The sequence below is a fragment of the Agelaius tricolor genome, unplaced genomic scaffold, assembly GCF_023055355.1.
Source record: "Agelaius tricolor isolate 1412-34295 unplaced genomic scaffold, bAgeTri1.0.p SCAF_66, whole genome shotgun sequence".
Taxonomy (NCBI): Eukaryota; Metazoa; Chordata; class Aves; order Passeriformes; family Icteridae; genus Agelaius; species Agelaius tricolor.
Window position 1 is genome coordinate 1,285,144 of NW_027269326.1, and position 25,098 is coordinate 1,310,241.

The 25,098-nt window shown below is 51.6% G+C and overlaps 1 protein-coding gene across 5 annotated transcripts in view; it reads right to left on the bottom strand.

Annotated features, from left to right (window-relative positions):
- The window catches only part of ASH1L (ASH1 like histone lysine methyltransferase), an 89,198-nt gene that overhangs the window by 44,197 nt on the left and 19,903 nt on the right, over positions 1-25,098 (bottom strand). For all 5 annotated transcript variants that reach the window (XM_071456956.1, XM_071456955.1, XM_071456957.1 and 2 more), the window contains exons 3-4: positions 13,196-17,954; positions 1,653-1,757 (exon numbers count right to left, since the gene is read on the bottom strand). In XM_071456956.1, the coding sequence (XP_071313057.1) occupies positions 1,653-1,757; positions 13,196-17,954 (4,864 nt within the window). The remainder of the gene's footprint in view (positions 1-1,652; positions 1,758-13,195; positions 17,955-25,098) is intronic.

The window sequence follows — 25,098 nt, forward strand, 5'->3', positions numbered from 1 at the left end:
TCACACAGGAGCTCCCACAGGAGCTCACATCCCATTTTTACAGAATCACAGCATGGGTGATTGGGTTGGAAGGGACCTTAAAGCCCATCTTGTTCAACCCAGGATTCTCACATGGAGCTCCCAGGGGATCTCACATCCCATTTTTACAGAATCACAGAATGGTTTGGGTTGGAAGGGACCTTAAAGCCCATCTTGTTCCACCCAGGATTCTCACATGGGAACTCCCAAGGGATCTCACATCCCATTTTTACACAATCACAGAATGGTTTGGGTTGGAAGGGACATTAAAGCCCATCTTGTTCCACCCAGGATTCTCACATGGAGCTCCCAGGGGATCTCACATCCCATTTTTACACAATCACAGAATGGTTTGGGTTGGAAGGGACATTAAAGCCCATCTTGTTCCACCCAGGATTCTCACATGGAGCTCCCAGGGGAGCTCACATCCCATTTTCACAGAGTCACAGAATGGTTTGGGTTGGAAGGGACATTAAAGCCCATCTTGTTGCACCCACTGCCATGGGCAGGGCACCTTCCACTGGAGCAGGTTGTTCAGAGCCCTCTCCAGCCTCTCCTGCTACTCTCTGTGACACCCACCCCAACTCACCTGGATCCTGCACCCAAGCTCTGGTCCTGTATCATGGATTTGATGAGATGCTATCAAGCCTTTCAGTGCCTCCATTATCTCTCTGCCATGAGCATTTCTGGCCTGGCTGGGGGCATTCACTGATGGCTGGGATGAGCCATGTGTCACCCTCCATCTCCTTCGCATGATTCTCACATGTCAGCAAGAAAACCCCACAGCACAGCCTGGCCTGGGCCAGGAACCCTCTGCCTCCAGAGCAGTGCCACAGTCAGGCTTTTGCCCAGGGAGGAATTGATTTATTCCTCTAATCATTGATTAACTGTAATGTCACAGGCCTGGATTCAAGCTCTGAGCTCCACAAGGTTTAACTTAACCTAGTGAGGAACCAAACCCTACCCTGCCACAGCTGTGCTGCTGCTGCTTCTCTGAGCACCTCAAATCTCCCTGTTTTACACCCGAACCCACAGCCCTTGTACCCCAAAATGTCAGTGGAAAAACAGAGTGGAAAAACTCAGGATCACCATGAGCTGTCCCAGCAATGATATCTCAAAATATCAGAGGAAAAACTCAGGATCACCATGAGCTGTCCCAGCCATGATGTCCCAAAATATCAGAGGAAAAACTCAGCATCACCATGAGCTGAAGTTCCCCCAGCCATGGTGTCCCAAAATATCAGAGGAAAAACTCAGGATCACCATGAGCTGTCCCAGCAATGATATCTCAAAATATCAGAGGAAAAACTCAGGATCACCATGAGCTGTCCCAGCAATGATATCTCAAAATATCAGAGGAAAAACTCAGGATCACCACGAGCTGTCCCAGCCATGATGTCCCAAAATATCAGAGGAAAAACTCAGGATCACCATGAGCTGTCCCAGCCATCATGTCCCAAAATATCAGAGGAAAAACTGAGGATCACCATGAGCTGTCCCAGCCATGGTGTCCCAAAATATCAGAGGAAAAACTCAGGATCACCACGAGCTGAAGTTCCCCCAGCCATGCTGTGTCTCAGCACAGCTCTGAGCACCCAGGGATCCCAAAGCCCAGGTCCCTGAGCAGGACTTGCCTGGAGAAGAAGAAGTGCTCTCTGATGTGGATCTCTTCCTGGAAGGGCTGCAGTTTGTGCTCTCTGACTGCCTCTGTGAGGGCTTCTCCTGGTTTGGCAAAGTGCCTGCAAGGCAGAGCAGGGAAAGGCACAAAAAACCCCATCATTTCAGGCTAAAGGTTGAAATTCAGGTTACTCTGAACACCTGTGTGCTCCCAGAATGCAGGGGAAGGAGGGAAAGGAAAAACCAAGCAGGGATTGCACACAGGAAAGTGCAGAGGTAAATAAGCCATGGGGAAAGCCTTGTAATATTAACCACCAGAATGAGCTTGTAAGGGAGAAAAGGAAAGGAAAGAAAGGAAAAGAAAAGCAAAAAAAGGCAAAGAAAGGGGAAAGGGGAAAGGGGAAAGGGGAAAGGGGAAAGGGAAGGGAAGGGAAGGGAAGGGAAGGGAAGGGAAGGAAAGGAAAGGAAAGGAAAGGAAAGGAAAGGAAAGGAAAGGAAAGGAAAGGAAAGGAAAGGAAAGGAAAGGAAAGGAAAGGAAAGGAAAGGAAAGGAAAGGAAAGGAGGAGGGAGAATGAGAGGGAGGGAGGGAGGGAGGGAGGGAGGGAGGGAGAGAGAAAGAAAGAGAGAAAGAGAGAGAGAAAGAAAGAAAGAAAGAAGAAGAAAGAAGAAGAAAGAAAAAGAAAGAAAGAAAGAAAGAAAGAAAGAAAGAAAGAAAGAAAGAAAGAAAGAAAGAGAAAGAAAGAGAAAGAAAGAAAGGAAAATAAACCCCCCCATATATTCCCACTCTCAATTGAATCCAAACTCCTTGATTTTCAGAAGAGTTTGGAGAAGACCTCTGCAGATCACCAAGACCAAGCACCCTGCTCCAAACAGGGTCAGCTTGCTCAGGGCCACCCCATTCTGTGGCTTTTGCACATCTCCAGGGACACAGATTCCCTGATCTGCAATTCCCCACCCTCACTGTGACCACTGTTTGCTTCTGCACAAACAGAATTCCCTCAACTCCAGTGGGCTCCTCATCCTGGGCACCACCAGCACCAGTTTCACTCCTTTCTCTTCATTCCCTCCCAGCTGGAGCATGGACACACTGGGAAGAGCTCCCTTTGTGCATCCTCTGCTCCAGGCACGACAATCCCAGCTCTGCCAGCCCCTCTGGATGAGCAATCCCAGCTCTCCAGCCCCTCTGGATGAGCAATCCCAGCTCTGCCAGATCCTCTGGATGAGCAATCCCAGCTCTGCCAGCCCCTCTGGATGAGCAATCCCAGTTCTGCCAGATCCTCTGGATGAGCAATCCCAGCTCTCCCAGATCCTCTGGATGAGCAATCCCAGCTCTCCAGTCCCTCTGGATGAGCAATCCCAGCTCTCCAGCCCCTCTGGATGAGCAATCCCAGCTCTCCAGCCCCTCTGGATGAGCAATCCCAGCTCTCCAGTCCCTCTGGATGAGCAATCCCAGCTCTCCAGCCCCTCTGGATGAGCAATCCCAGCTCTCCAGTCCCTCTGGATGAGCAATCCCAGCTCTCCAGCCCCTCTGGATGAGCAATCCCAGCTCTCCAGTCCCTCTGGATGAGCAATCCCAGCTCTCCAGCCCCTCTGGATGAGCAATCCCAGCTCTCCAGCCCCTCTGGATGAGCAATCCCAGCTCCAAGGCCCCTCTGGATGAGCAATCCCAGCGCTCCCTGCCAGCCCCTGTCCCACCATGCAGGGCACTGGGAAGGAGGGGAAGCCCTGAGTGCTTTGTGCTGCTGATGCCATCCCTCTGTGCTGGAAGTGCTTTTTCATTCTGGTAAAGCATTTCCTTCCCCTCCTTGGGCAGAACTGCTCACCAGGAACTGCAGAAAGGTGAAAAGCCAAAAAGAAAATTCCTAAGATTTAAAAATTCTTTAAATTTCTCCCCTTGCTGTGTTGCTTTTCCTTTTCAAGACCCTGTCACAATAAAAGCCACAAATATTCCTGCTCCAGTCTATCATGGCAAATCTGTTAAAGCCCTGGGGCCTAAACGAGTGAGGATGATGATGATGATGATGATGATGATGATGATGATGATCTACACACAGAGCAGCACTGGATTTTAGGCACCTACAGAACACATTCCACTGTGTTCCCAGCACACAGGGCTTGTTGGCACTTGTTAAATCCTTGGATGATGTCACCAGGCATGGGAAGCACAATTCCCATTCCTTGGTTCAAAACCAATTTTAGGAAGGTACAGGAATCCCACAGGTGCTGCAGGGTGAAGGGCCAGGGCTGGGAGAGGCAGCTCTGCTTAGAACACAAGCAAAGATCGATTTCTTTTCCTTTTTACACATAAATATTTTCTTACAGTGAACTGCTTCATTTTCCTAAAATTTCAACTTGTAGAGAATCCCAATTACTCCTGAAAGCAAAGGCTGTGGGAGTCATGAAAATGTCATAGAAAAACCTGGTTTTGCAGTTATGAAAATGCTGAGATATTAAAAACTCTGATCATTATAAAACCCCAGATAAGCAAAAATGCACGTGGTAGTGCAAGAGGAGAATGTGCTTATCCTGAAAATATCTACAAGACAAAATCCAGGATGCAAGAAACCAGATTTTTGCTGCTCCCCTTCAAATATGGTATAGTAATGAATATTATATATTTATTATTATACCATATTTTGGTATATTATTGATTATTATATATATCCCTCCCATCCTCAAAGAATCTTCCAAAAGGGAACAGCAGGGACACTCAAGTTCTGCCCAAAATTCCTCCCCTGCCCATGGCCTCAAGGGAAACCCCAAGGTGTGTGAAGATGGGAGAATCCTTGAAAGCACCAGAATCTCTGGGAAAATCTCCTTTTAGATCCTCTCCTGCCTCCAAGTTTGGAATTTTTTTAATGATGGGCACTCTTAGCTCCTGATGACTGCTGGAGGGAATGAACAACAGCAATTTTCCAAGGATTCCAGCAATTTTCCAAGGATTCCAAGCTCTCCAGAGCTGAGCTGAGCAGGGGCACTGCACAGGTGCTCAGCACTGGCAAGAGCTCTCCTGGTTCCAGCTGGGACAGGGTGAATTTGTCCCAGTGATGCCTCAGGTTTAGTTTTTCTATTTTTCAGGTTCTGGGCTGCTTTAGTGTGTGAGTCTGGGTTTCATATGAGGGGATGCTGAGCTCTGTGCACAGAGCAGGGAGACAAAACAATTCCTGCTCCAGCTGGGCACCAAGGACAAATGATCCAAATCTCAGCCCAAGAGCACAAACACCGTGGGCTGAAGAGGGAAAAACAAGAAGGATAAAACTTCATGGGCTGGAACTGTTATTAGACAATTATTGTATATCATTTTATTTCAATTATTAAAGAGTTCTTATCTCAACCCATGAGTTTTGCTTTATTCTGACCCTCTGCCCACCCATCCCTCTGGGTTTAGTAGCAGGTCTGTCATTCCAGGGTGACTTTTCCTCCTGAGGAACTCCAAGATGCATTGAATTACAAAAATCTACATTAACCAAGTACCCTGGGAGCTGGGATTGCAAACAGAAATTAAACAGCGGGAGTTGAGTGGGGAATGGACTGTAATTCATAACAAGGGAAAAAAAGAGAGAGAAGGCTTTGGAGGTGGCAAGGACGGTGGTGCTGGCAGGGGTGGCACATCCCGGGGGCTGTCACTGCAGTGTCCCGGGGCTGCCACCATCGGTGCTCAGCGAGCCCGGCCCTGTTCAGGTCCCCCTGCCCATTCGGGTCCCCCTGCCCCGTTCAGGTCCCCCCTGCCCCATTTGGGTCGCCCCTGCCCAGTTCAGGTGCCCCTGCCCATTCGGGTCCCCCCGGTCCGTTCGGGTCCCCCCTGTCCCGTTCAGGTCCCCCTGCCCCGTTCAGGTCCCCCCGGTCCGCTCGGGTCCCCTCTGCCCGTTCAGGTCCCCCTGCCCCGTTCAGGTCCCCCCGGTCTCGTTCAGGTCCCCTGGCCCCGTTCAGGTCCCCCCGCCCCGTTCAGGTCCCCCCTGTCCCGTTCGGGTCTCCCCGGACCGTTCAGTTCCCCCCTGTCCCGTTCAGGTCCCCCTGTCCCGTTCAGGTCCCCCCTGCCCCGTTCGGGTCCCCCCGCCCCGTTCAGGTCCCCCCTGTCCCGTTCAGGTCCCCCCTGCCCCGTTCGGGTCCCCCCGGCCCCGTTCAGGTCCCTGCTGCCCATTCAGGTCCCCCCTCTCCCGTTCGGGTCCCCCCGGTCCCGTTCAGGTCCTCCCGCCCCCCGGGCTCGGCGGGACGCGGCAGAGGAGCGGCGGGGCCGCCAGGGGGCGCTGCTGCCCGCCGGTGCCGCGGCCCCGGGGCCGGAACGGGAACGGCCGGGACCCCTCGGGACAGGGACAGGGACCGGGATCCCTCAGGACCGGGACCCCTCGGGAGAGGGACGGGGACACGGACCCCTTGGAACAGGAATCGGGACTGGGACCCCTCGGGACAGGGACAGGGACCCCTCGGGAGAGGGACGGGGACCGGGACCCCTCAGAACAGCAATCGGGACTGGGACCCCTCAGAACAGGACCGGCACAGGGACCGGGAACCCTGGGTAGGGATGGACAAAGGGACGGGGACTCCTCGGGACAGGGACCAGGACTCTTTGGGGCAGGGACTGACACAGGCTCTGGGACTGCCCGGCTCAGCCCAGGAGCACACGGCCGTGCCCGGTAACACCGGTGATCCCACGGGAACGGCACCCGCACCTCACCCAGACCGGGACAGCCAGAGCAGGAGCAGCCTCACACCGGCCCGGTGCTTGCAGAGGGAACGGAAGCGGCACCGAGCGTTCAGCGGCAGCCACCCCCAGCACTCGGGCTGATCCCCTTTACTCCTCCCTGACTGCCTCCTGCACTCGGGCTGATCCCATTTCCTCCTGCACTCGGGCTGATCCCCTTTACTCCTGCACTCGGGCTGATCCCATTTCCTCCTGCACTCGGGCTGATCCCATTTCCTCCTGCACTCGGGCTGATCCCCTTTACTCCTGCACTCGGGCTGATCCCATTTCCTCCTGCACTCGGGCTGATCCCATTTCCTCCTGCACTCGGGCTGATCCCCTTTCCTCCTGCACTCGGGCTGATCCCATTTTCCTCCTGCACTCGGGCTGATCCCCTTTCCTCCTGCACTCGGGCTGATCCCATTTTCCTCCTGCACTCGGGCTGATCCCCTTTCCTCCTGCACTCGGGCTGATCCCCTTTACTCCCTGCCTGCCTCCTGCACTCGGGCTTATCCCGTTTTTGTTTTCCTCCTGCACCCGGGCTGATCCATTTTCCTCCTGCACTTGGGCTGATCACCTTTCCTCCTGCACTTGGGCTGATCCCGTTTTTGTTTTCCTCCTGGACCTGGGCTGATCCCGTTTTCCTCCTGGACCTGGGCTGATCCCCTTTCCTCTTGCACTTGGGCTGATCCCATTTTCCTCCTGCACTTGGGCTGATCCCGTTTTTGTTTTCCTCCTGGACCCGGGCTGATCCCCTTTCCTCCTGCACTCAGGCTGATCCCGTTTTCCTCCTGCACTCAGGCTGATCCCGTTTTCCCGTTTTTGTTTTCCTCCTGCATTCGGGCTGATCCCGTTTTCCTCCTGCACTCAGGCTGATCCCGTTTTCCTCCTGCACTCAGGCTGATCCTGTGTTCCTCCTGCCAGGACTGCAAGGGGAACACACTGAGCCACAGGAGCTGTAAGCAGCACACCAAGGCTGGCCTAAGATCGGCATCACTTGTCCAAAATAACTCTGATGGAAAGCTGCAGGAGGTCAGGAACAGCTTAGGATGAACAGGGAGCAGAGTCCTACAAAACTGGCCTGGACAAAACCCCAGAGCCTCGTGAGCTGCCCCAGTGTGGCTGTGACAAGGCCACACAACAGCCTCAGGTGAGAACTTCCACCTGTGCTTCACCTCCTGGGAAACTCTGACCTCCTTGGAGTCCTGTCTGCACAAAGAACCAACACAACCCTCTGCTAACACAGCTGAGACACAGGAAATGCACAAAGAACCAACACAACCCTCTGCTAACACAGCTGAGACATGGGAAATGCACAAAGAACCAACACAACCCCTTTCTAACACAGCTGAGACATGGGAAATGCACAAAGAACCAACACAACCCCTTCTAACACAACTGAGACATGGGAAATGCACAAAGAACCAACACAACCCCTTCTAACACAACTGAGACATGGGAAATGCACAAAGAACCAACACAACCCTCTGCTAACACAACTGAGACATGGGAAATGCACAAAGAACCAACACAACCCTCTGCTAACACAACTGAGACATGGGAAATGCACAAAGAACCAACACAACCCCTTCTAACACAGCTGAGACATGGGAAATGCACAAAGAACCAACACAACCCTCTGCTAACACAGCTGAGACATGGGAAATGCACAAAGAACCAACACAACCCCTTCTAACACAACTGAGACATGGGAAATGCACAAAGAACCAACACAACCCCTTCTAACACAGCTGAGACACGGGAAATGCACAAAGAACCAACACAACCCTCTGCTAACACAACTGAGACATGGGAAATGCACAAAGAACCAACACAACCCCTTTCTAACACAGCTGAGACATGGGAAATGCACAAAGAACCAACACAACCCTCACCCAACACAACTGAGACATGGGAAATGCACAAAGAACCAACACAACCCTCTGCTGACACAACTGAGACACAGGCAAACCCCTGCAGATATCTGCCAATATTGTAAAAAGAATTTGTTCAAGCAGTTAGGCCAGGTTTGTGTTCAAACTGTGGAGCTGAGGTAGTGCTGCATGGTTTTCCACGTGGAATACTCTGAAATAAAGCATCACAAACATTCCCTATGGGTCCAAAAGATCCATTCTGGATGGGTTCCCTGATGCTGATCCCTGCCTGCTTATTCCAAGTCTCTGATCCAGCACTACCATGCACCTAAACTGCATCTGGTTTTATAAATAAATAATCTTGGATGCACCAAAGGTTTTCCCTCCATCTGTGTCTTTCCTTTAATCTTTAATCCACGGTCATGGATTCAGAATCACCATTTGGCTCCACAGCTAAAACCAAAACACCCCAAACACAACATGCAAACTGACATGGATCTAAAACCCCCAAATCTGGCATTTCTCTTTCCTGGGGCTTTTTACCAGATCTGGTTTAAGTTTTCTGAGTGGTGTGGGGCTCCTTGGGAATGAGCTGGACACTGAGCCAAATGCCAGCCTCACAAAATACCCAGGTTCCAGGTGGGAATGCCCTGCCTGGAAGTGACATCCCAGCCTGAGGAATCATTCCAACCTCCAGGGCAGGGAGCAGGTAAAGGCTTCACCAAAAACATCTCTGCTCTCCCCCTCCCTTGGGTTATTGCTCACACAAACCCAGGTCAGGTCATTCACTCCAATGGGAAACACCTCTCAATTCCCAGGGCTGCTCAGGTTCCCAATTCACTCCTCAGAGCCAAATTTAACCCTCTCAGTGACACTTGGAACTTCTCCTTCCATCACTGCAGGGGAAGCAATCTCATGGTTCTGCTGCCTTCTCCACACCCCACTCACCACCTCAAGTATTTCAGTACCAGCACAAAGAAATATGAACTTGTCAAAGATCCAGCTGGGCTTAAAATAAAGAAGGAAAACATAAACCCCCCAAATGAAGAGAAAATCACAGGTGTGCAGAGCAGAGGAGCTGGCAGCAGGCATCAGAGCAGGAGAATCCCATGGGAAGAGCCAGATGAGAGCCAGGAATGTGAGGAGGGATTTTTCAGTCCTGGCTAGCAGCTGGCTCTTGCTCTGTGAAATATTAGTCACAAGTGGCTTGGGAAAATGGTTTAAACTTCAAGGGAGAATGCAGGCAAGAAGGGAAGGGGGAAGCAGCTCAGGGTCCCTTCACACACTGGAAGCAGGCAGCAGCACAAGCTGCACTTGCCCTTTGCAGGTTATCTTTGCTTTTCCTTAATATTATGCAAATGACAAGCTCCTGTTCCTGCTCCTCCTGTTCCAGTTTTGCTCGAGGCTGTCAGATGCATTTCCCAACTATGAATAAATCCAAAATGTCTAGGTTTGGTCTCAGGCATCCCCAGCACCAACCCCAGCTGTTCTGAGGTGTTGCAAGAGGCCTCCAGGCAAGGATTAAAAGCTCTGTTGTAGCAGAGATTGTCAAATTACCAAAATGGAGTTACAAAAGGAATAGGAAACATTTTCTTAAATGGAAACATTACTCACAACAGTAGCAGCAACAGGTGGTCTGAACCAAAGCAACCAAACTTCAAACATGGCTTTGAAAGTATCAAAAATGGTGATAATTTCCCTCATTTCTCTGGAAAATTAAAATTGTATGGAAAAAGCAAAGACCTTTGCATGAGCAAAGCCTTATCATGTAAGGAAGCAGGAGGAGTCTGTTGGGAGAAGGGACAGAGTGCCATGGGTGGCTCTGGGGGAAATCCCATGTCAGTCTGTGCTGACACTGCAGAACAGAGCCCTTAGTGAGGGCAGGGGCAGGGCTGGACCCCAGAATGGTCCCTGCAGAGCCCAAACCTCACCTGCCCCTGCTCCAGCCGTGTTTGGTACAACAAACCCAGACAACAAACCCAGACAACAACCCAAACCCTTTGGTACAAGAACCCAGCAGGACTCATGGAACAGAGCCCTTGGTGAGGGCAGGGGCAAGGCTGGACCCCAGAATGATCCCTGCAGAGCCCAATCCTCACCTGCCCCTGCTCCAGCTGTGTTTGGTACAAAAGGACCCAGCAAAACTCATGGAACAGAGCTCTTGGTGAGGACAGGGGCAGGGCTGGACCCCAGAATGATCCCTGCAGAGCCCAATCCTCACCTGCCCCAACCGTGTTTGGTACAACAGAACCCAGCAGGACTCATGGAACAGAGCCCTTGGTGAGAACAGGGGCAAGGCTGGACCCCAGAATGATCCTGCAGAGCCAGAGCCCCACCTGCCCCCCAGCCGTGTTTGGTACAAAAGGACCCAGCAGGACTCATGGAACAGAGCCCTTGGTGAGGGCAGGACCCCAGAATGATCCCTGCAGAGCCAGAGCCCCACCTGCCCCTGCTCCAGCTGTGTTTGGTACAAAAGGACCCAGCAAAACTCATGGAACAGAGCCCTTGGTGAGGACAGGGGCAGGGCTGGACCCCAGAATGATCCCTGCAGAGCCCAAACCTCACCTGCCCCCCAGCTATGTTTGGTACAACAGAACCCAGCAGAACTCATGGAACAGAGCTCTTGGTGAGGACAGGACCCCAGAATGATCCCTGCAGAGCCCAGACCTCACCTGCCCCTGCTCCAGCTGTGTTTGGTACAAAAGGACCCAACAAAACTCATGGAACAGAGCTCTTGGTGAGGGCAGGGGCAGGGCTGGACCCCAGAATGGTCCCTGCAGAGCCCAGACCTCACCTGCCTCTGCTCCAGCCGTGTTTGGTACAACAAACCCAGACAACAAACCCAGACAACAACCCAAACCCTTTGGTACAAGAACCCAGCAGGATTCATGGAACAGAGCCCTTGGTGAGAACAGGGGCAAGGCTGGACCCCAGAATGATCCCTGCAGAGCCAGAGCCCCACCTGCCCCCCAGCCGTGTTTGGTACAAAAGGACCCAGCAAATCTCATGGAACAGAGCTCTTGGTGAGGGCAGGACCCCAGAATGATCCCTGCAGAGCCAGAGCCCCACCTGCCCCTGCTCCAGCTGTGTTTGGTACAAAAGGACCCAGCAAAACTCATGGAACAGAGCCCTTGGTGAGAACAGGGGCAGGGCTGGACCCCAGAATGATCCCTGCAGAGCCCAAACCTCACCTGCCCCCCAGCTATGTTTGGTACAACAGAACCCAGCAGAACTCATGGAACAGAGCTCTTGGTGAGGACAGGACCCCAGAATGATCCCTGCAGAGCCCAGACCTCACCTGCCCCTGCTCCAGCCGTGTTTGGTACAACAAACCCAGACAACAAACCCAGACAACAACCCAAACCCTTTGGTACAAGAACCCAGCAGGATTCATGGAACAGAGCCCTTGGTGAGAACAGGGGCAAGGCTGGACCCCAGAATGATCCCTGCAGAGCCAGAGCCCCACCTGCCCCCCAGCCGTGTTTGGTACAAAAGGACCCAGCAAATCTCATGGAACAGAGCTCTTGGTGAGGGCAGGACCCCAGAATGATCCCTGCAGAGCCAGAGCCCCACCTGCCCCTGCTCCAGCTGTGTTTGGTACAAAAGGACCCAGCAAAACTCATGGAACAGAGCCCTTGGTGAGGACAGGGGCAGGGCTGGACCCCAGAATGATCCCTGCAGAGCCCAAACCTCACCTGCCCCCCAGCTATGTTTGGTACAACAGAACCCAGCAGAACTCATGGAACAGAGCTCTTGGTGAGGACAGGACCCCAGAATGATCCCTGCAGAGCCCAGACCTCACCTGCCCCTGCTCCAGCTGTGTTTGGTACAAAAGGACCCAACAAAACTCATGGAACAGAGCTCTTGGTGAGGGCAGGGGCAGGGCTGGACCCCAGAATGGTCCCTGCAGAGCCCAGACCTCACCTGCCTCTGCTCCAGCCGTGTTTGGTACAACAAACCCAGACAACAACCCAAACCCTTTGGTACAAGAACCCAGCAGGATTCATGGAACAGAGCCCTTGGTGAGAACAGGGGCAAGGCTGGACCCCAGAATGATCCCTGCAGAGCCAGAGCCCCACCTGCCCCCCAGCCGTGTTTGGTACAAAAGGACCCAGCAAATCTCATGGAACAGAGCTCTTGGTGAGGGCAGGACCCCAGAATGATCCCTGCAGAGCCAGAGCCCCACCTGCCCCTGCTCCAGCTGTGTTTGGTACAAAAGGACCCAGCAAAACTCATGGAACAGAGCCCTTGGTGAGAACAGGGGCAGGGCTGGACCCCAGAATGATCCCTGCAGAGCCCAAACCTCACCTGCCCCCCAGCTATGTTTGGTACAACAGAACCCAGCAGAACTCATGGAACAGAGCTCTTGGTGAGGACAGGACCCCAGAATGATCCCTGCAGAGCCCAGACCTCACCTGCCCCTGCTCCAGCCGTGTTTGGTACAAAAGGACCCAACAAAACTCATGGAACAGAGCTCTTGGTGAGGGCAGGGGCAGGGCTGGACCCCAGAATGGTCCCTGCAGAGCCCAGACCTCACCTGCCCCTGCTCCAGCCGTGTTTGGTACAACAAACCCAGACAACAAACCCAGACAACAACCCAAACCCTTTGGTACAAGAACCCAGCAGGATTCATGGAACAGAGCCCTTGGTGAGAACAGGGGCAAGGCTGGACCCCAGAATGATCCCTGCAGAGCCAGAGCCCCACCTGCCCCCCAGCCGTGTTTGGTACAAAAGGACCCAGCAAATCTCATGGAACAGAGCTCTTGGTGAGGGCAGGACCCCAGAATGATCCCTGCAGAGCCAGAGCCCCACCTGCCCCTGCTCCAGCTGTGTTTGGTACAAAAGGACCCAGAAAAACTCACGGAACAGAGCCCTTGGTGAGGACAGGGGCAGGGCTGGACCCCAGAATGATCCCTGCAGAGCCAGAGCCCCACCTGCCCCTACTCCAGCCGTGTTTGGTACAACAGAACCCAGCAGGACTGGTGGAAAGCCCGGGCTCCCTTACCTGCCAGGGGCTGCAGGGCCTTCTCCAGGGAGGCAGGCGCGGGCTCCTTGCGGAGGGGCCGGCTCAGCGCCGTGTCCTGCCCGCCGAACAGGCCGGGGCTCTCGGGTAACTTTTTCCGTCCGTTGGTGCTGGCAGAGTTGCTGACTCTGCAGCTGCCTATTGCACTTGTGAAAAGGTTTGTGTGTTCATCGCTGCTGGCTGCCTCTGAGCTGGGAGTGAATCCCCCCAGGGACAGAGCTGGGGAGTTTTCAGAGCAGTCAATCTGCAGAGGGGTCTGCAATCCCAGCGCCAAGGAATTGGACTCTGCAGGCTCTCTCCTGACCCACTGCTCATCTCTGCTTAGCAAACCCTTGGAAGGTGAGAGGTGAGGACAAGCCATGTGGCATCTGTGTTTCTCTTTGTGTTTGTACCTATCTCCAACAGCCTCCTTCCCAAACCTGTAGCGCTTCAAGGACTCCAGAACCGTTCTGGAGGAGCTGTTGGCCGTGATGGTGTCCATGGAGACCTGGGGCTGCTCGGAGGAGCGGTGCTCCCGGTGCTTGTGGCGGTGCCTGTGCTTGTGTTCCAGCATCCAGCCATAGGCCATCTCGGGGGGGACGCTGGGGTACGTGCTCATGGACAGCAGAGGAGTCCTGCTGGTGGTGAGGAAAGCTTCCTGGCGCAAGAGTTTATGCTTCTTCTTGTGGTATTTGGTGGGGTTGAGGAGCAGGTGGCCTGTATGCATGTAGGAAGGTGGGGGTAGGGGGGTGGTGAAAGAAGGAGAGGGTGGAGGAGGGTAAAGAGTTGGAGGGTACCTTCCATAATAACCTAATCCTATGGGAGCAGCTGCCAGGGGAGAAGGGGAGTAAGGCATGCCATAGGAGGGGTAGAACCCGGTGCTGGACAGGGGGAAGCTCAGGCTATGCATGAAAGGCATTTCTGCCATTGCTTCCCGCATTTTTGGAGGCCTGCCTCGCTTTTTCTTTAAATCAGGTTTTCTAATGTAGTGCAAAGGATCTAAAGGAAAAGTAGGGTGGGTGTAGAAACTATTGAAATTTATCCTAAAAATGGTAGGCAGCAAATCTCGGGGTATAAAATGGTGACTTCTGTGGGTTATTCTAATTTCACTTAACCGACTTATTAACTCCTCTAGCTCAGCGAGGAAATCAGGGTCCTGCCTCCCTCGGAGCTGAGGGTACTTCTTTTTCCTTTTTCTCTTCTGCCTCTTCATCTTGTCGTAGCTGAGGTAATCGTGGCTGCGGCGCTTGCACTTGTGCTTGTGCTTCTCCTTCAGGTTGCTGAGCACGGTGGAGCTCTCGGTTGGGATGAGGGACACGTGGTCAAACGAGTGCCTTTTCTTCTTCTGCCCGCAGAACTTCTCGGCTCGGTCCGAGGTGCTGTTGTTGTCCGTGCCTATGCCGCTGTCGCTGGGGATGGTCTCGTCGCTGTGGGACTCGCTCACGGGGGACGGCGTGGCCTCTTTGAGCGACGTCAGCTCGCTCAGGTGGGACGGGGAGTTGGGCAGCAGCGTGGGCGGGGACAGCCTCCTCCTCCCCTTGGCCGCTTTCTTCATGGCGAGCGTCTGCACCACGCTGCCCTGCCTGGAGTGCAGGTGCAGGTAGGGCACCGAGCTGGGCTCGATGAACCCCGCGTCGCTGCTCACGGGGCTCTGCCCCCCGCTCACGGCCGACGACTGCGAGCACACCGGGGACGGGAGGATCTCCGAGGGGTTCGCTGCCGAGGGCAGCAGGTGGGGGAGGACTTGTCCTAGGGACGTACCGGGAGCTTGCTGGGCAGATTTCTCCAGAACTGTCAGGCTGGCGGCACTGCTGGCTAAAATGCCGTTCAGGACAGCTTTAGGTTTCCTCCCTCTCCTTTTTCCTATGTAAATTGTTCCTTTCTTGCTGACGTTGATTTGCTGGCCTAGTTTCGAACCGAACGTGGCAGCAAGAGTTGACACGGTGTTGTGGAGCTTGGATTGCATCTTCCCTTTGGTATTTGGTTCCACTGTGCTGGACAGAATCTGATTCAGGAGTTTCTTTCGCTTCAGAGTTTTCATTTTATTTATTTTTCGAATAATTGTTTTCATTAACTGGCCATTATTTCTCTTGGCAACTTTTCTGTCTGAGTCTACTTCCAAATCACTCATGCTACAAATACTGGGGCTTTGGACTTCCTCTGGCCCTCGGAGCTGGTCCTTCCTCTCAAAGAACTCCCCAGGTCGATGCTGTTCGCTTTCAGGCCCCATCTTGCTCGAGTTCTCTGTTCCAACAAAAGGTGCCACAGACAGAATAGGTGGTTTCATTTTTATTGATGACCGGATCTGCCTTTTAGGTCTCCCCCTCTTTTTAGGAAAAGCTTGTCCTGATAAGCTTTGTTTTAGGGAGGGAATTTCGACTTCAGGCTGCAAAATTGGGGGTTCTTGCTCTTCTTTTGACTGCACTGAGAAGACTTTTGATGCTGGGATCTTAAGAGTTCTTTTAGGGGGACCTTCGAGTTCTGGCATTTCCTTGGATTTAGGTCTTCCTCTCTTGGGCTTGTATATGTCAGGTAAGAAATCATCCGACATACACAAGCTAGAGGGTTGTTTGTGAGAGCTGTAGAACTTTGGAGTTTGTTTGTCAGTGTCAGCCAGCAGTGCCAGGGACTGTCCATTAGCTTCATTCAGCTTTGGCAACTGATGCTTGACAAATTCATGCTCCACAAATGAGGATGATCCGATGTTTTTCAGGAATTTGGCCTGCTCCAAATTACTGCTCGATAGTGCACTGTATGAAATGTTTTTAAAAAGCTCTGACCTTTCTAGTTCCAGACCCTTTGGAGGTCGGCAGGCGCTCCTCGACACCACTTTAGTCCATCGTGGCTTCCTTCCTTTTCTCTTCTTTAAAGGTTTTGATTGCTGAGTGCTGCTCAGGTTTTTTGCTCCTTGGCAGGATTTCTCAGATGCAGCTATTGCACCGATCTTGAGGAACTGCTTGCTCCCAAACAAGCTGGTAAAACTCACCACTGAAGGGGTGACAGTAGCGTGGATGCTTGTCTCAGCTGCCAAAATGGGCTTTTTCCCTGTGGGAGGGCTTGTTCTCGAAGTTTCCACGTAAGATGCTTTCGAATCACTTAAGTCTTTCTCAGCACCTTTAAAATCAGTGCTGAGGGTGTGGTTCAATGTCCTGTTCAGACTCAGCAGGGAGCTGTCCGAGGAGAAGGGCGTTTTGCCCATGGGATCTGAAATGCCTTCCAAGAGCTCTGCCGTGGAACTTAAGTGCAATGAGTTGGATGCCAGCTGGGAGGAGGCTGTGGAGAGGCTCCTGTTCAGGGTGGGGACAGACACAGTGGGGGAGGGAGATGGGAGATTCCCCTCTCCCACTGCACTGAATGGGGACTTGGCTGTCGACACCTCCGAGGCACCTCCTGTCCTGAAGTCTGGTGAAGTGCAATAAACTGGAGGCTGCTTCTCGTGCTTTGATGTTTCATAAATCCCTTTCTCACTGGATGAGTAGGCATCCTGTGGAACACACATTCCTTCATTGAACATCTCTTTGCCTACATCAGCAATTTCTTTCCGAATGGAAAACTTGTCCAAGATACTTTCTTTGCTCTGTCTCATAATGTGCTTCTCAAAGGTTTTGCTGGTTGTATTTTCCTTCAGTAAATCCGCAGGCTCGTGGCTTTCAAGGCTGCTGAGGTTTGAATTGCAAGGAAGCTTAAAGGGCTCTGAGGAGGGCACGAGGGAGTCTGCTTTCAGAGTTCCAGAGTCCTTGGTAGCCAAACCAGCTGGGCTGCCAATCCCTGCTGGCTTCTTCCCACAGTCCTTGCTAACCAACCCCACAGGACTGCTGATTCCTGGCACCTTCCTCCCAGGGTCCTTGCTAACCAGTCCCATGGGGCTGCCAATCCCTGGTGTCTTCCTTCCAGAGTCTTTGTTAACCAGAGCTGTGCTGTTCCCAGTCCCTGGCATCTTCCTCCCAGGGTCCTTGTTAAGCAGACCTGTAGGACTATTCATTCCCAACAACTTCTTGCCAGCATCCTTGTTAACCAATCCTGCTGGAGTGCTGAGCCCTACTGGCTTCTTGAGAGGCTCCTTGCTGGGCAGGGCAGTTGGAGTGCTGATCCCTGGAACTTTCCTCCCCACATCTTTGCTGATCAACCCAACTGCAGAGCTGGTCACTGGCTGCTTCTTTCCTGAGTCCTTGTGGACTAACCCTGTTGGAGTGCTGATCCCTGGAGGTCTCTTCCCAGAGTCTTTGTTAACCAATCCAATTAAGGGGCTGATTGCTTGGGGCTTCTTCCCAGAGTCTTTGTTAACCAATATGGCTGCGCTGCCAATCCCTAATGGCTTCTTCCCTGAGTCCTTGTTCACCAACCCCACAGCAACCCCAGAGCCTGGCAGCTTCTTCACCAAATCTTTGTTCACCAACCCACTTGCAGTTATAGCTCCTGGCAGCTTCTTCCCAGAGTCTTTCACCAAACCAGATGTAGTTCCACTGCCACTTCCAGGCTTCTTCTGCTTGGTTTTGGAAGACTTGGAAGGAGGACAAGTTGCAATAAGTTGAGCCAATTTTTCTGTGACAGTTGTTGCTCCGTTAATTTCTGTTCTATCCTTTAAATCAGAATTATGGCTACTGATAATGGTTGGAGGAGATGATTTTATATAATCTGTCATTTCAGAATGCAATGGGGAAACTTTCTTAGATAAAGGGGTTGTTTCTACTTCGATACCTTCTTCCACGTGTAACTCAACTGGTGCAACTTCTCCAGCTTTCTTGTAAGACTTGGAAGGGTCCTAAGAGTTAATAAACAAAAAAAGCCTTTAGGAACAGGGTACAAAGTATCACTTTGAGTAACACAGTATCTTTTTATGTTTTGGTGATTAACACTTGCTCTGGTATCAGGGTTACTGTATAAACAGAGGCTTCATGATCCTACTAATTTCAAACCAAACAATAGTAATATCAGTAATTTAAATAATGGCATAATAAAATAAACACATTCAACAAATAATAGTTATATTCATATTTAAAGCAAAATGTTTTAATGGTGGACCTGCTGAGGCTTTGCTGATGTTAACAAAACCCAAACTCCCTCCCAGTCCGAAAATACAAACCATTTAATCTGTCCCCCAATTATTACAAATATCCTCCAAAAATACTGTTGATGTTTATTAATAAAAACTCACTAACAACAAAGTGCTGGGCTATTTATAGTGTGAGAGCACTTGAGGAGCTCACATGGTGCTGAGCAGCAGCTGAGCAGTGCCCTGGAAGGGCTGGCACTGTCACCGTGTCCCTGCACAGCCCTGCTGGCAGCTCAGCCCTGGCCCCCCAGCCCCTGAAACAGCTGCTCCTCCCAGCACAACACTGACAGTCAGGAAAATAAATAAAATAAAATAAAATGAAATAAAATGAAATAAAATAAAATAAAATAAAATAAAATAAAATATAAAATAAAATAAATATAAAATAAATATAAAATAAAATAAAACAAAACAAGATAAAATAAAATAAAATAAATATAAAATAAAATAAAATATAAAATAAATATAAAATAAAATAAAACAAAACAAAATAAAATAAAACAAGATAAAATAAAATAAATATAAAATAAAAAAAATAAAACAAAACAAGATAAAATAAAATAAAATTAAATTTAAAAAAATTTAAAAAATAAAATAAAAATAAAATAAAATAAGTCAAATTATTCTGTTTGCATGGAGGGGAGGGTGATAACGCACACACACGGAATAACTGAAACTCACACTTAACTTCCAGCTCACACCTAACCAAACTTGAAATTTATTCTGTAAAGGTTAAAATCAAAAGTGCAACACATCATAAATCCTACTGAGAGCATCTCAATAAATTCAAAAATTCAAAACTGGGACAGTGGAAGGCATCCCTGCCATGGCAGGGGTGTGGAATAAGCTGGGCTTTAAGGTCCCTCCCAGCCCAAGGTCATTGTGATGCTGGGATTTTATTCCCAATTTGAAAAGCACCTGGGACCTCCCAGAACAAACACAAAACATGGATGCAGTGAAAGACACCAATGCCACAGCTCTTCATCCCCCTGCCATAAAAACTGCTAAGGCAAGGCCTGGCCCTTCCAGCCCTGATGCCAGAGCTGCACCTGTGGATGCTGAAGGAAGGAACAGCCTGGATTCCTCTGCACAGCCAATTTTGGTGCTGACCATGAAGGATTTGTTCAGTCAGCTGCACTTAACCAGGAATCTGCAGCCTGGATCCAGCTGGGATGAGAAGGAGCTGTGAGGGTAATGGGGGAGCCCCTGCAGCCCCAACCCAGGGCTGCTCCTTCCTGCAGGGGTGGCAGAGGGGGCTCTCTGTGCCCACCTTCAGGCCTGGCACGCACATGGAAAGCCCTGAGTCAGCAGGACCCCACCCTGAGCCTGCAATCCAAGCTCCAGGAATTCCCTGGGGCAGACTCTGAGTGCCAGAGAGTCACTCATGGCTATTAGAGCCTTCAGAGAGCTTCATCCTCCTCCTCCAGCCTGAAATTCTGACCAGAACTTTGGAAGAAAAATCTCCTTTGTTCAACAGACTTCAAAAATCCACCTAAATATTGACTTGGGAATTCAGCTCCTCATCCCTGTGTTTACATTCAATTTTATTCCTTCTTTTTTCTGCTCCTCCTGAGTGCTCTGGCACCCCTGGGCCGGGTTCTGAGGTGCCCTCACTGCCACTGCTGGGTACCCAACACCTCCTGGCAGGCTCTGCTTTTCCCTGCTCACCTCCATTTCCAAACAAAGGGCTTGGAAGTTTGAATAGACACTTAAATAATAAATACAGAACTAACAAAACCCTTCCAAACAGCAGCTTTGATCTGAGCAAGATGCCAGGATTCTGCAAACAAGACTTTAGCATCAAACACAGATCCTCTGAAAGCTGAGGGAGTGTGCCCTGGAAAGTTTCCTTCTCATCTAAAGGTGAGTGAGTTTTCCAAGCACACTGAAAATTATTTCAAAGAACATGAAACATCTAGGGAGATGTCAGACAAGAAGTCAAAATAGTCTGTCATTTTTCTCAGCATTTTTAAACCCAAAATTCTTATATGGGATTTTTTTTCCCCCCATAAATCTACTTAATAATCAGCATGATTAACAGAAACATTTTGGAGGGAAATTTTGAAGAACAAAATTTCATCCAGTAATTTCTAACAGAAACATCTTTAGATGTTTCCTTTGGAGAAGGTTGCAGTGGCTGCAGAAACCTTAAAAAAAGTTCCCAACATCAGCCAGAGAATCAAAGTTTCTTCTTGCAATTCTGTATCATTAAAAATTTCAGAATTTTGGTTGAAGTGAATAGCAGGTACTGCAGACAGATCCCAAAATCAAACTGCAATCATGCACAGCCCCAAACTTCAGGAATAAAAAGGACATTTTCTGTGCAGAGGCAACAGTGGAAGAACTGGACTCCACTGCTCATACACTGAGGGAATCAGGTAAATAAATCAACTTGAGCCACATCAGCCCAAGTGTCCCAGCACACAGACCCTGTCCTGGACACCCCCTGGGAAACACCCCCAGGAACAAACCCCAGAACAAACCCAGAACAAACCCTGGAACAAACCCCAGAACAAACCCCAGAACAAACCCAGAACATCCCCAGAACAAACCCAGAACAAACCCTGAAACAAACCCAGAACAAACCCAGAACAAACCCCAGAACAAACCCTGGAACACCCCCAGAACAAACCCCAGAACAAACCCAGAACAAACCCTGAAACAAACCCCAGAACAAACCCCAGAACAAACCCAGAACAAACCCCAGAACAAACCCCAGAACAAACCCCAGAACAAACCCTGAAACAAACCCCAGAACAAACCCTGAAACAAACCCCAGAACACCCCCAGAACAAACCCCAGAACACCCCCAGAACAAACCCCAGAACAAACCCTGGAACAAACCCCAGAACAAACCCTGGAACAAACCCCAGAACAAAGCCCAGAACACCCCAGAACAAACCCCAGAACACACCCTGGACACCCCATGGAACAAAGCCCAGAACAAAGCCCAGAACAAACCCCAGAACATCCCCAGGAACAAACCCCAGAACAAACCCTGGAACACCCCCAGAACAAACCCCAGAACATCCCCAGAACAAAACCCAGAACAAACCCCAGAACAAACCCCAGAACAAACCCCAGAACATCCCCAGAACAAAACCCAGAACAAACCCAGAACAAACCCCAGAACAAATCCAGAACAAACCCCAGAACAAACCCAGAACAAACCCTGGAACAAACCCCAGAACACCCCCAGAACATCCCCAGAACACCCCCAGAACATCCCCAGAACACCCCCAGAACAAACCCCAGAACAAACCCAGAACAAACCCTGGAACAAACCCCCGAACAAACCCTGGAACAAACCCCAGAACACCCCCAGGAACCCCCCAAACACGGAGGGGGTTTGGGGGACACATCCCCAAGTCCCCCCAGGACACACATCCCACACACAATCTCAGGAATGTGGACATCCCCCAGGGCACAGCCCCAGAACACAGAATTCCCAGAATTCCCAGAATTCCCAGAATCACTGGGTTGGAAAAGACCTTCAAGATCATCGAGTCCAACCCAGCCCCAAGAGCTCAACTAAACCCTGGCACCCAGTGCCACATCCAGGCCTTGTCCCCAGGGATGGGGACCCCAGCACCTCCCCAGGACAGCTCTTCCTTCCCCTCAGACACAGATAAGAAATGCTCTGAGATAAGAAATGCTGACTTAGAAATGCTGTGGAACAGGACAGACATTGTTGAGAGAGAAATGGAACCAGAGACAGGTTTAGGTTTCAAAGGATGGCCCTGCAAATAAGACTGGAGACTTCAGAGAAATAAAACTGTGAAAGATCCATTGTAGTGGGAGCCAGGAGGGGTAATGTTAAATTATTTGCTTTAATGCATTTAAAGCATGGTGTGGCTGATAGGCCAAGAAACACTTATTATTATTGTAATTAAGAAAATCATTAGCTTCTGATTGTGATGGCATGAATTATAACATCTGTACTGCCTCACCCTTCCCATGAGACTGAAAATAGAATCAAAGTTTCTAAAACACCTCTCAGTTGCCTCAAATCTGGGTCAGAAAAGGGCATAATCCAACAGGACAGACCTTGGGATAGAACATCCTAGAACATCCATTGGGACAGAACATCAGAGAACATACCTTGGGATAGAACATCCTAGAACATCCCTTGGGATAGACCATCCTAGAACATCCCTTGGGATAGAACATCCTAGAACATCCCTTGGGACACATCTTGGGATACACCTTGGGCTACACCCCTAGAACATCCCTTGGGACAGAACATCCTAGAACATTCCTTGGGACAGAACATCCTAGAACATCCCTTGGGATAGACCATCCTAGAACATCCCTTGGGATAGACCATCCTAGAACATCCCTTGGGACAGAACATCCCAGAACATCCCTTGGGATAGAACACCCCAGAATATCCCTTGGGATAGAACATCCCTTGGGATAGAACATCCTAGAACATCCCTTGAGATAGAACATCCTAGAACATCCCTTGGGACACATCTTGGGATACACCCCCAGGACATTCCCTGGGACACATCCTGGGATACACCTTGGGATAGATACACCCCCAGGAAACCCCCCTGGGACACATCTTTGGAGACACCCCCAGAACATCCCTCCAGGACACACCTTGGGATACACCCCTAGAACATCCCCTGGGACACATTTTGGGTTACAACCCCAGGACATCCCCTCCAGGACATCCTGTACAGGACACATCCCCAGACACACCTTGGGACACACCCCCAGGACACCCCCTGGGACACATTTTAGGATACACCCTCAGGACACCCCCTCCAGGCCACACCTTGGGACAAACCTCCAGGAAATCCCCCAGGACACACCTTGGGACAGATACACCCCCAGGACACACCTTGGGATGCAGCCCCAGGACACCCCATCCAGGACACACCCCACAGTGTCACAGGCTGTGGCCATGGGGTCAGGGTGATCCCAGCCCAGCTCTACCGACACACTGGGCAGGCAACCTCCAAACCCACAGCTGGGACAGCCCTGTCACCTGCACAGGGACAGCAGTGTCACCTGCACAAGGACAGCAGTGTCACCTGCACAGGGACAGCCCTGTCACCTGCACAGGGTCAGCAGTGTCACCTGCCCAGGGACAGCACTGTCACCTGCACAGGGTCAGCACTGTCACCTGCACAGGGACAGCAGTGTCACCTGCACAGGGACAGCAGTGTCACCTGCACAGGGACAGCACTGTCACCTGCACAGGGTCAGCACTGTCACCTGCACAGGGACAGCAGTGTCACCTGCACAGGGACAGCACTGTCACCTGCACAAGGACAGCACTGTCACCTGCACAGGGTCAGCACTGTCACCTGCACAGGGACAGCAGTGCCACCTGCACAGGGACAGCAGTGTCACCTGCACAGGGACAGCACTGTCACCTGCACAAGGACAGCAGTGTCACCTGCAAAGGGACAGCAGTGTCACCTGCACAAGGACAGCAATGTCACCTGCACAGGGACAGCAGTGTCACCTGCACAGGGTCAGCACTGTCACCTGCACAGGGACAGCAGTGTCACCTGCACAGGGTCAGCACTGTCACCTGCACAGGGACAGCAGTGTCACCTGCACAGGGTCAGCACTGTCACCTGCACAGGCACAGCACTGTCACCTGCACAGGGACAGCACTGTCACCTGCACAGGGTCAGCACTGTCACCTGCACAGGGACAGCACTGTCACCTGCACAAGGACAGCACTGTCACCTGCACAAGGACAGCAATGTCACCTGCACAGGGTCAGCAGTGTCATCAGCACAGGGACAGCAATGTCCCCAGATCCCACAGCTGGGCAGGGACAGCACTGTCACCTGCGCAGGGACAGCCCTGTCACCTGCACAGGGACAGCAATGTCCCCAGATCCCACAGCTGGACAGGGACAGCACTGTCACCTGCACAGGGACAGCAATGTCACCTGCACAAGGACAGCCGTGTCACCTGCACAGAGACAGCACTGTCACCTGCACAGGGACAGCCCTGTCACCTGCACAGGCACAGCACTGTCACCTGCACAGGCACAGCACTGTCACCTGCACAGGGACAGCAGTGTCACCTGCACAGGGTCAGCACTGTCACCTGCACAAGGACAGCAGTGTCACCTGCAAAGGGACAGCAGTGTCACTTGCACAAGGACAGCAATGTCACCTGCACAGGGACAGCAGTGTCACTTGCACAGGGACAGCAATGTCACCTGCACAGGGACAGCACTGTCACCTGCAAAGGGACAGCAGTGTCACTTGCACAAGGACAGCAGTGTCACCTGCACAGGCACAGCACTGTCACCTGCACAGGGACAGCACTGTCACCTGCACAAGGACAGCAGTGTCACCTGCACAAGGACAGCAGTGTCACCTGCAAAGGGACAGCAGTGTCACTTGCACAAGGACAGCAGTGTCACCTGCACAAGGACAGCAATGTCACCTGCACAGGGACAGCCGTGTCACCTGCACAGGGACAGCAGTGTCACCAGCACAGGGACAGCAGTGTCACCTGCACAAGGACAGCAATGTCACCTGCACAGGGACAGCAGTGTCACCTGCACAAGGACAGCAATGTCACCTGCACAGGGACAGCACTGTCACCTGCACAGGGACAGCAGTGTCACCTGCACAGGGACAGCAGTGTCACCTCCACAGGGACAGCAGTGTCACCTGCACAAGGACAGCAATGTCACCTGCACAGGGACAGCAATGTCACCTGCACAGGGACAGCAGTGTCACCTGCACAGGGACAGCAGTGTCACCTGCACAGGGACAGCACTGTCACCTGCACAGGGACAGCAGTGTCCCCATGTGCCACACAAGGGCTCTGTGAGATGGGAGCACAGAGCTGAGGTCCAGCCCAAGTGACA